Source organism: Cebus imitator, unplaced genomic scaffold (genome assembly GCF_001604975.1).
Source record: "Cebus imitator isolate Cc_AM_T3 unplaced genomic scaffold, Cebus_imitator-1.0 Scaffold173, whole genome shotgun sequence".
NCBI lineage: Eukaryota > Metazoa > Chordata > Mammalia > Primates > Cebidae > Cebus > Cebus imitator.
Window position 1 is genome coordinate 4,113,805 of NW_016107488.1, and position 12,127 is coordinate 4,125,931.

The window sequence follows — 12,127 nt, forward strand, 5'->3', positions numbered from 1 at the left end:
CAGTCATGACTGTATACCTGGATCATAGCTCTCTTATTCAACTCTTCTTAGCTTCTCTAATAGCTCCTTTTGCAACTCAGCAGGTATGGTGGAGAAAAAATTACATACACACATGCACGCACACACACACACACACACATTTTCCTCACAGGGTAGTGAACAAGATTCAAATTACAGCTGGAATAATTGAGTTATTAAATATTCCTGGAGGCAAGAGACTGACCTGTTTGATAACCTTTATCCCTGAGAGGAATTAAGCTGGGACAGAGCATGGAAATGTAATACTTTGAGAGAGGGTAGCATTTGTAAAGAGTGGATTCTCTCCCCAAAGCCACAGGTGGGGGCAGCAAGAGAAAGTCTAAGTTTTTAAAAATTTAACTTTTTATTTAAGTATAACACACAGAAGAAGACACATATATTAAGGGTACAGCTCTAAGAATTATCACTAGTGAACAAAAACTGTGTAACCAGTATTTCGCGATACAGCAGATGTACCTGACAGCAATAGCAAGCATACTCTGAGCATGACCCTGTCATCTAAAATGAATGTGTGTTCAGGGTCCCAAACTAAGGAATCAGGGGGTGACCAACCCTGAGTTTCACTCATCTGTGGTGAACATTTGATCCCCTAGCCCATCCCTTACAACATAGGCAATACAGGGGATCAAGGTCCTTTGCTACGGGTTAAAACTGAGGTTGCTAGGTGGAGTGTGCTAAATGAAAATGCTATATAGACTGCATGATTTTTACAAACAGTAGTAGTTCTTCTGTCCAGCCTGCTACCACTGGACCATCCCGATATGTAAGTTCCCCCAATAAACCCAAGTCTTGTTCACTGTCTCTACATGTCTTCTTTGGCCTCTTGGACACAGTGTCATTCCTATTGGAGTCACTAGGGGTCTGGCATGACCCAGCATTGCTAGCTTCCCAGAATCCTTTCTTCTGGTCACTACTCTCCTACCCTACAAGTATACCATTAATCCTGCTTCTAAGTACATAGATTTATTTTGCCTGTTTAGGGACTTTACATGCATTAATTGTACAATATGTGCTCTTTTGTGTTTGGAATCTTAATTTCAGCATTAGGTTTGCAGTATTCACTCATACTGCTATGTTCATTCTCATTGATATATAGGATTCTATTGTGTGAATATCCCACAATTTATCCATTCTACTGTCGATGAAGAGTTGAGTAGATTCCAGCGGGGCTGTTAACAAATTATGGTGGACACAGGTATGCATTTCTTATGAATATAATCCTAACTGAAATTACTGGGTTATAGAGTATGCAAACTTCTACCTTTAGCAATTACTAAAGTTTTCCAAGTGCCTGTACCAGTATACATTCTGAACAGTATATGAAAGTTCTATTTGCTCACAACTGCACCAACATTTGCTTCTTTTTTAAATTCCTAAAATCACTCTACCTAAGCTATTTTATTTTACTATTATAGTCAAAGTGGTGTGGCATTGTGATTTTAATTTGCATTTCTTTGACAATAAATGAAGTTGGATGCCTTTTTTTCAGATGTTTATCAGCCATTTGGATCTCTTTTTCTCCTATTCAAGACTACTGCCTACCTTTCTTTTAGGTGTCTGTGTTTTTCTGATTAGTTTTTTCTTTCTTTTTTTTTTCCTCTTCTGCATTTGCTTGCATTTGTTTTCTTTGCAAGTGAGGATAAACAGCTGATCAAGTTATGCAGTCATTTTCTCTTTTGTCAATTGCCAAAGCTGCTTTTGGACTTGCCATATATATATATACACGTGTGTGCGTGTGTGTGTGTGTGTGTGTGTGTGTGTGTGTGTGTGTATCTGGAGCTAGTTCTTAATGCTTACAATGTATTTTTTTCATTTTTAAAATTAAATTTCTTTTTAGAGACGGGGTTTCTCCATGTTGGTCAGGCTGGTCTCAACTCCCAACCTCATGTGATCTGCCTGTCTCGGCCTCCCAAAGTGCTCGGATTACAGGTGTGAGGCACCGCACCCAGCCCATTTTAAAATTTTTTCTTTTATTTTGAATGCTTACAATGTAAAAAAGACAATGTATATATCCTTTAATCCTTTATCTACTTTATGATTGTTTTATTATCTAAGACATTTTACACTGAATAAACAGCAAGTAAAGCTTACACAATTTCTCATGTCACACATCAAGTTAGTATCAAAAACTGATTTAAATTAAAGGATTCCAAAAATCTGTGCCTAACCACACTCCCATACCTTCTCTGTTGATCTACTTATCTTCTATCAATATGTAGTTACTACAATATTAGCCCTATCTGTATCATATAAAGTACATCTATCCCATCTATTTTAATTCTATGTATTGAAGTCACCAAATTTGTATTACCACTCATGTCATGATCCCTGATTTACAAGAATACGTTATATCTCCAATTGGAGGTTAGTAGATTCCTAAAACTCAGCATCATTCCTTTCACCTAAAGATTTTTCTCCTCATCCTCCCCATTTCAGTAAAGGACACCATTATCTACCAGTTATGAAGTTAATAAAAAAGCTGCTATGCTATATTTTCACTTTCTAGATTACTCTCATCAGCAAGTCTAATAATACTACCTTCAAATGCTCTTCCAATGCAATCATTTCTACTCCTCATATGCAGGTCCAAGCCATCATTGTCCCTTAACTGACTAACTACAATAGTGTCCTAATTGCTTTCTTATTTTTATTTTTGAGGAATAATATATACACAGTAAACTATAAAAGTGTGAAGTGTATAAATATATGAATTATGTATCAAGTTATCAAGATAAAGAAACTCAGCATACCTAAAGCTTCCCCATGTCACTTCTCAAACAGAAAAACAAAAATCCTTTCTTCCTTCTACAGAGGTAGCTACTATTCTACCTTTCATCACCATGGACAAGTTTTTACTGCTTTTGAACTTTAGAACTGAATCATACAGTTTGTACTCATTTCTTTTTTTTTTTTTGAGATGGAGTTTCACTCATGTTACCCAGGCTGGAGTGCAATGGCGCGATCTCGGCTCACCGCAACCTCCGCCTCCTGGGTTCAGGCAATTCTCCTGCCTCAGCCTCCTGAGTAGCTGGGATTACAGGCACGCGCCACCATGCCCAGCTAATTTTTGTATTTTTAGTAGAGACGGGGTTTCACCATGTTGACCAGGATGGTCTCGATCTCTTGACCTCATGATCCACCCGCCTCGGCCTCCCAAAGTGCTGGTATTACAGGCTTGAGCCACCGCGCCCGGCCTGTACTCATTTCTACCTAATTTCAATCAACATGTTGCGAGTGATCCATACTGTTTTGCATAGCAATTGTGCCTTATTTTCCATTATTATGCAGTATCCAATTGCATGATTATAGTACAAATTTTAGCATTTTGGAAATTCACATCATTTCAAGGCTTTAGCTATTAAGAAGTAGCAACAAACATTATTACACATTTTTTTTTCTTCCTTGCTTGGTAGAAAAACAAGCTTTTTAACATTTTTAATAAACCTCTCACAAACTGCTGCTCCTAGATTACAAAACGTCAAAGCCCTTTTGACAGCGGGGTCCTTGAATCTGAAATTCAAGTCACCATAATAGAAACTGGAACTGCTGTACCTTACATTCTGAGAAGGGCCTCAACAAAAGCACATGAAGGACTGTTTAGTATTTTAAAAGATCCATCTTTCCTTCCAATGCTTATATATAATAAAAGGAGAATTTTGGAGATCTGCTATTGAGTTTCAGAAGGCCAAATTTAATGATTCCAAGCTCCAGCCTTAAATATTTCTGTAGAGACTCGAAGAGATGACCTCTCCTTTGTCTCTTCTCCCACTGGCTTTCTCAAGCACAGATACTTCGGACCCCAGTACGACTAGTCAAAAAGTCTTACCAGTTCCATCATTATGCTTCTCTAAAGAGTTACTAGTGAAAGCAGCAGCTTTAATTTGGTTTTTGCCAATCTTCAGTCCTTAGAAAAGTCTTTTATTATTTATTAAAAAAAAAGGGGGGGGCAACTATTCTGAGGTATTCAACAAGAAGAAATAGGTACCTTTTATGGGAAGGACTTTCAAGCTAAATCCAGAGCTTAACTGAAATAACTTTACAGAAATGTCACCATATAAAACTCTTAACACCTTACCCCTGGCAGCCGGATGGATGGGATCTATATACACCACGTCTCTTAAAATGCTCTCACAAAAATGGTAATAAGATATTCAACTTCTTTAAGTCAAATTCACATTCGGCCATGCTGCCACCTGCAGAATTAGCTGAAGGGGAAACAATAAAGGTCCTGCTGGACAGCCATGAGCAGCCCTGGTGCCGCTCCCCGGATGCCCCCAAGCCGAGAAGCGAAGGCCACGCTGGGAATGTCGTCCTCGGAGGCGGGGTATGGGGAGGGGATGGTTCTGAGCAGGTGGGCATCATGAAGGCTCCAGATTCTCGTGTAGCAGTCCTGGCCTACTGCCACCACGATTCCCTCTTCCTCGTGCACATGCAGGGGCAGATATGCGGACTCATTCACATGACCTTCATATTCCCTTATACATTTAGTGGCCCTCAGGTCCCACAGCTTGATCTTTCCAGTCATGTCCGACGCCATGAGGCATTGCTCTTCTTGGAGGATTTGCATAGAGGTCACTGCTGAGTCATGGAACAGGCGAGTGGCCTTCCACCCCTTGCCTCGATTTCTACAACGCAGATCAATAGCAAAGATCTCCCCGGAGCGACAGCCATTGAACAGCAAAGGGGCCGTAATGGCAAACTGCTGGGCCAAGACATCACTGCTGGCACCAAATGACTGCTGGTGTCCCGTCGCCACGTTGGTCAACAGGACCTGCTGAGACACGCCGGCACTAAAGCAGTGATATGCCTGGAAGTTCAGGGACCAGGCACAGGACCAGGCCGCAGGGATCTGGAAACTGCAGAGCATCCCAGGCTGGTTTACTCTACTGGCGTAGACATTTAAGAAGCGCGACGCTGGGAGCAGCACGGCACAGCTTGGAGCTTCTCTGATTCCCTCAAAGCACAGCAGAACGTGAGAGTCCAACTGGTTCAGCGAGGCCCAGCACAGGGACTTCACTTTCCGGTTGGGGACGAACAGGTTTCTGAGCACGTACACGTGGAACGAAGGGATCTTCAGCGTTCGCAAGCTGATGATGCCGTACTTGGAGCCTTCGACTTCCACCTGGTTCACTACGAAGAGCTGGTCGCTGTTGGTACTCGCCAGGATGAAGTTAAATCGGTTGCTCTCCAAAGAGGAGAGATCCAAGCTCCGAATTTGAACCTTTTTCCTCTGCATGCAGCTCACACGCAGCTCGTTGGCTAAACGGGAATAACTGGTAACGTTAAGGAAACCTAGCTGGCTTTTTCGGAGCATGGAAGATGCATTAAATCCCATTCTGGCTACCTTTTTCTGCTTCGCCTCTTCCTCGAGGAGTCGCAGCCTTTCGGCCTCCATTTCTCCGTGCCGGAGAGTGCTCCTAACAGGAAATTCTGCCGGATGTTCTTCTCTGTGACAGGAAGTTCCGTCCAGGCTCGAGCGGAAGTGTTGCTAATTTTTTGCGAGTTCCGTGTTCTCAGGGCGGGTCCTTTGTTGGAGATGTGTGTTACAAATCTCTTTTCCTACTCTGTGGGTTTTCTTACTCTCTTGGTGTCTTGATGAAGGAAGTTCTTAATGTTAACTTTTTCCTTTTCTCTTTTTGAAACAGGGTCTTGCTTTTTTGGCCAGGCTGTAGTGCAGTGGCACGACCATGGCTCACTGCAGCCTGGAACTCCTGGGCTCAAGCGATTCTCCTATCTCAGCCCTACTTAACTGGGACTGCAGGGTCACGACACCACGCCAGCTAACTTTTGCAGAGGTGGGGTCCCCCTGTGTTGCCTATGCTGGTCTGGAACTCTTTTTTTCTTTTATTTTTTTGAGATAGAGTCCTGCTCTATGGCCAGGTGCCAGGCTGGAGTGCAGTGGCGGGATCTCGGCTCACTGTAACCTTCACCTCCCGGGTTCAAGCAGTTCTGCCTCAGCCTCCCGAGTAGCTGGAACTACAGGTACACACCACCATGGCCAGCTAATTTTTGTATTTTTAGTAGAGACGGGGTTTCACCATGTTGGCCAGGATGGTCTTATTCTCTTGACCTCGTGATCCGCCCGCCTCGGCCTCCCAAAGTGCTGGGATTACAGGCCTGAGCCACCGCGCCCACCCTGTATTTTAAAAATACAGTTAGAGACCAGCGTGGGCAGCATGGTGAAACTTTCTCTCTAAAGAAACATGAAAAATTAGCCGGGCGTTATGCACACCTGTAGTCCCAACTACTCAGGAGACTGGGAGGGAAAATCACCTGAGCCCAGGAGGTTGAGGCTGCAGTGATTGCCCCACTGCACTCCAGCCCAACTGGGAGACAGTAAGACCTTGTCTCACAAAGAAAGAAAAATAAATTATGAATTTGTCCAAATTATTAATTTGTTTCATTAATGGTATTTTTCGTGTTCTGTTCAGGACATTTGTACCTATTACATGGTACTAGTAAAGGTTTGGGGCATCTTCAAGAAGAGGAGACTGATATCTCCAGTCCCCATTTGGATGTTTCCTCTGCCAAAAAGCTTGCTGACTGCTCCTTCATTATGAATTTCCAGGAATTTTGGAGGATTGGGGAGAGTTGGTAGGTGCTACAGAGAAATATGGTGATAATCTGGACTATAGATCCTGTCGGAATCTACAGGCCCCAGAGCTGGGATCACAGGGAGCACATGAGATTGAGGCCTACACACTTGCCATGGAACATAACAAGGGACAAGGGATTTCTATGTATCAAAAGAATGTGTTTCACCACTGCCAATTGGGAGTCAGCTGACAGATGCAGCAAGTCTTGCAAAGGGCTACCAAAACTTAGAGGGCTGCTTGATATTGAGTTCTCTGTGGGGCTGTGGGGAACTCTATGCATTCTCACTGACAATGACCTACAGAAAGCAGACAGCAACATGGCCACAGTCAGGCATTTAACGCATTGCCTGTTTCCCTTCTTGAAACTCACCGCCCCACCATTGGAAGAGCAGGCACATGGAAAAAAGAGAGGTGTGTGTAAAGAGAGTTGGAACTGCAGGTCTAGTCTGCTCTGGAGGGCAGAGAAGAAGTTTTTTACATAAATGTGAGACTAATGTTTTAAATGAGTAGGAACTAATTTCAATATCTAGAATGAACGTTTTAATAACTAAGGAGGTGGACAGTTAGAAGCAATGAAGTGTGACAAAATACCAAGCGCAGAAAGTATGAGACTTTTGGCCATGCACGGTGGCTCACGCCTGTAATCTCAGCACTTTGGGAAGCTGAGGTGGGCAGATCACAAGGTCAGGAGTTTCAGACCAGCCTGACCAACATGGTGAAACCCTGTCTCTACTAAAAATACAAAAATTAGCCAGGCGTGTGGCACACATCTGTAATCCCAGCTACTCAGGAGGCTAAGGCAGGAGAATTTCTTGAACCCAGAAGACAGAGGTGAGCGAGATCACACCACTGCACTCCAGCCTGGGCGACAGAATGAGACTCCGTCTCAAAAATAAATAAATAAATAAAGAATAAGAAAGAAAAGAAACTATGAGACTTGCATGCTTATGCCTCTTAGGTGAGATTCTCAAACTAATTACACATCTTTGTCTACCCTAGTATACTGTGGACCTCTTTAGACAGGGATCGTTTCTTAACCATCTTTCTATCCTTACTGTCTAGTATATAATATAGTACCTGGGACATAGGATATAGGTGAGTGAGTGAAGGAATGAAAATTCTAAGAACTACATAATGTTTAATTCTCTTTTATTTCATAGGCCCCTTTACTGAGAGGAATAAGGGGTTAAGGTTCTTTCTGCAAAATCTATCCAATTTCCATTCTACAGAGAGAGCTTTCAATCTATTTCCACTTCTTTTTTTCAAATTTTAATTTCTGTGAATATATAGTAGGTGTATATATTTATGGGATACATGATATATTTTTATACAGGCATGTAATGTGAAACAAGCATATCAGGATAAATGAAGTACCCATCGCCTTAAGCATTTATCCTTTGAGTTACATACCATCAAATCACACTCTTTGTTTTAAAACATATAATTAAGTTACTATTGACCATAATCACCCTGCTGTGCTATCAAATAGTAGGTCCTATTTGTTCTTTAACTATTTTTTTTTTACACACTTACCATTCCCACCTCCCCCTTCTTTTTCTGATCAACTAACTTTCCTTCCCTCTCATATTAATATACAAATCAACCTTCTAGAAAAAATAGGTCTTTCTCCTTAAATATTACATGACTTTTTATCTACTGTCTTAAAAAATTATTGCAGCCGTCAGGATTCTTTCCTTCTCTTTTAGGAATTTACATACTTTGTTCCCATCACTCCACTCCATTTCCTTCATCCACCATCTTCCCATTTCTCCATAGGAGAAATTGGAAACATTCCCTACAACTCTGTCCCTCAGGACTTACCTGCCCACCCCAGCTCAAGGTCCAATACCCTCCTGCCCAACCACATCATGTAACCAGTGGTTCTCATCCTGGGACAACTGTTGGCAACATCTGGAGATATTTTTAGCTGTCACAACTGGATACTACTGGCACCTAGTGGCTTGAGGCTGGAGATGCTGCTAAACATCCTACAACACACAGGGCAGCCTCTGATGACTGTAAAAGAATTACTGATGGTGTAAAAGAATTACACCCCAAAAACATCAATAGTGCCACTAGTGATGTGTGTGTGTGTGTGTGTGTTTTCCTAAATCTTCACACATGCCACATACGTCTTAGTACTGATCGTTTTTCCCATACCCCACCTCTGTTCATGTCTGAAGCCACTTCTCCACTTCAGCCTCACTGTTGTTAGTCACAGAGAGAACAAGGGAAAACATTCCTCATCTTCTTACCCCAATATCTATACAAGAGGGATAGGAAGGTAAAAAAATAAACAGGGATATACTCTTACTCTATTCTGTTCTGAACCTCTTGCAAAGTCATCTTCTAAATGCTTCAGATAGGCTTCATTGCAGCTTATTTTTTCTTACCAATTTCACTATACTTTTTCCTAATATCTCTAACATTCTTCTTGTCTTTGAGAAGCTTGCTGGCAATAACTTTTGTCTGACATTAAATGTATTATATTTCTATGACATTTTACACTAATTCTCTTTCTAAAAATAACCAGGCCTTTACTTTTTAGCCATTTTTTTTCTTTCCAAAACAGAGGGTGAACTGGGTCAATTCTGGTATTAATTTTAGCTATGCCATATCAACTTCTGGACACAAGCAGCTAAAGAGAAACTGGAATGGGAAGAAAATTACATTCCTGCTCTGTTTCCTGGTTAGGAATGAGCAGACTTTAGAAAAACAAGGCCAAAGCATGGTTTGTACCAAGCTGAAAACATGCCCTTGAAAGCTGAGGCATCAGTTGTGCCTGTGAAATGGTAAACAAACCTGGTAATGGTAAACAAGCCATGGCTTTGGCTTATTTGCAATAAGGAACAAATCAGTTGAAGTATTTCATATTCCCCTTCAGAAGCAAACCATAAAGAGCTATGAGACTTCCAAAACAATTGGGATAAATGTGAGAATTTAATAAATAAAATGAAACAGAAGGAAATAAAAAGGAGCAAAATGCTTTTTAAAAAGCTAAAAACATGTTAGGAAGTGTGAGAATAATAATTACCAAACCCACATGTCTGTGACAAATGAATTGCAATCAAAGGGCAGAGTACAAATAAGAATTATTCATTAACTTGCACTGTAGCATCTGCTACTTGTTATTTCAGCAAATGAATTGTGCAGTAATGATAGTGAATTCTAAACTTGAATATCTAATAATCAAACAGTCATTCCTGCCTCCTACTTGCAAGAAAAAAAAAAGTAAAAGAAAAAAAATAAAAGTTATGAAAAAGATGGCAAACTGATTTCAAGACTGGTCATATAATTCAGTATACCATTCAAACTGGGCAGCAGGCTTCCCACTGATCTAGCTGCTGAATACAGAGGTTTTTTATGGTAACAGGTGAGCTGTAACATGGCAGCCCAGTACTTTACATCCTTGCTACATTTTGATAATGGACTCACACTTACTCCTTTTCCATAAATAAAGCATTCAGTTGTTCATTCATCCCACTCTAGCCAAGGAGTACCACTCCATAATGGAAACCATCCTCTAGGCAGTGGGTTTCGGCTGTTAATTAGTAGGATGTCAAATGAGAAAATATGTGATTGGTTAAGCTTAGAAACAAGGTCAGGAATGAATAATATATAAATTTGAAAGCAGACAGTGTTTAACAATTGCTAAGGGAAATGGATTCTGGATTGCACATAAAGTTTTATAATAACTTCAGGTCTCCTGAGCTAATTTTTTTTTTTTCAATGATAGCACTTGGTGCCAGTGAAGAACATTTATATTTTGTGAATGCACAGTGTATTTTGAACATACTCCAATATCTGGGAGTTTCCTACCTTGTGAACCTACCTCCCCAAAGTAGAAGGCTGGAACTTGCTCTCCTGGGCTCCTTTGGCGTAAGAGCCCATGCATGTGACAAAGTACCAACCAACCATGAAGACATCTATGAGAGATTACAATTTGAAATAAAGTAATAGGAAAAGTAAGGCAACTCATGGAATATTCTGGCAAGGGAAGAGACATAAGGCAAAATACAACCAGTGGAGGTGGTAAGAACACAAGTCCAGGGGAGTGTCCCAGTAATGGTGACTGTTCCCAGTGGAAACTGCATTATTCCTGGTTAGATAGCTCCCAAGCCTAATTCTCTACTCCTTGACAAGTTTTAAAGACCCAATGTCCTTTTTAAAAAAGTCCTCTTCTGTTTAACTAGGGTAAGTTTTGTTTCAGGCATTCAATGTGTATTTATTGAATGCCTACTATGTTCCAGGAACTGGTTTTTAGCAATGATCAAAACAGAAAATGATTCTTGTCCTAATGAAGCTTACACTCTAGTGGAGACACAAATGAGAAATAAAATAAACAAATGTGTGATAATGCTATGTGCATTATGATAGGCACTATAAGCCAATAAGTATTATAGAGGAAAATTAAGCAGGAAAAAAGAAATGTCAGTGTGGAAGTGGGTGTAGTATATATAAATAGGGAGGTGACGAGAGGACTCACCAAGGTGACATTTGAATAAAGATCTGAAGGAGGTAAAGGAATGAGTCAAATTGATATCTAGGACAACATTCTAGGTAGGAGGAATACTTTTGTACTTGGCACATTCAAACAAGACCAAAACTGCCAGTGTGGTTAGAACACAGCAAATAAGAGAATAAGTAGGAGATGAGGAACAAGAAGTGTGATCAAGAGGTGTTTGTCGGTCACTGCAAGGGCTCTGAGAGTAGAAGCCACAGAAGGGTTTTGTGCAAAGAAACCAGGTTCTGATGTATGATTTAACAGAATTATTGTGGTTGGGGTATCAAGAACAAATTGGGGAGAGAGCAGGCAAAAGCAGAAGAGAAAATGGAGGAAGCTACTGGAATAATTGAGGTAAGACATGAAGGTTGCTTAGTTCACAGTGATAATTAGGCTGGGTGAAGAGAGAATCTGATTGTGGATATTTGTTAGGTTTTTGTTTTTTGAGATGGGGTCTCATCATGTTGCCCTGCCTGGTCTTGAACTCCTAGGTTCAAGCAGTTCTCCTTCCTTAGCCTCCTAAGTAACTGGGATTACAGGTATGCACCACTGTGCCTGGCTATTTCTGAATATATTTTGAAGGTATAACTGACATAATTTGTTCATGGATTATTTTGGCGACATTCTGATGACCTAATGCTTCTGACAACTAGAATTAGCATATATGATTTAATGCAGTTTGTAAGAATCAAAAGCTAGAAATATGTACTAAAACATTATTAGTAGTGCTATAATCCCCTAACACTGATATACTGATATAGAGCTTTAGAGTCAACACCATCTGATGCATATAATAAAATATATCACCATTATGATGCCAAACTCATTCTGCAAAGTGTTTATTTTCAGCACTATGGTACAAGACACAGTAATCTAGTAATATCACCAAACATTTTAAACAGCACTAGAGTTTACAAAGCACTTTAACATCCATCCTTGAACACACACAGATTCTGTAACTCACAAAGTGCTACATCACAACTATACT

At 40.7% G+C, this 12,127-nt stretch overlaps 1 protein-coding gene across 1 annotated transcript; it reads right to left on the reverse strand.

The window, feature by feature from the left end:
* Nucleotides 1–3,240: 3,240 nt before the first annotated feature.
* Nucleotides 3,241–5,795, reverse strand: DCAF4L1 (DDB1 and CUL4 associated factor 4 like 1). The gene has a single exon (XM_017544914.2). The coding sequence runs from the start codon at nt 5,432–5,434 to the stop codon at nt 4,241–4,243; it is 1,194 nt and encodes a 397-aa protein (XP_017400403.1). The 5' UTR covers nt 5,435–5,795; the 3' UTR covers nt 3,241–4,240.
* Nucleotides 5,796–12,127: the final 6,332 nt, after the last annotated feature.

Coding starts and splice junctions, on each gene's coding strand:
- DCAF4L1 (XM_017544914.2), bottom strand. CDS start 5,434: ATGGAGGCCGAAAGGCTGCGACTCCTCGAGGAAGAGGCGAAGCAGAAA.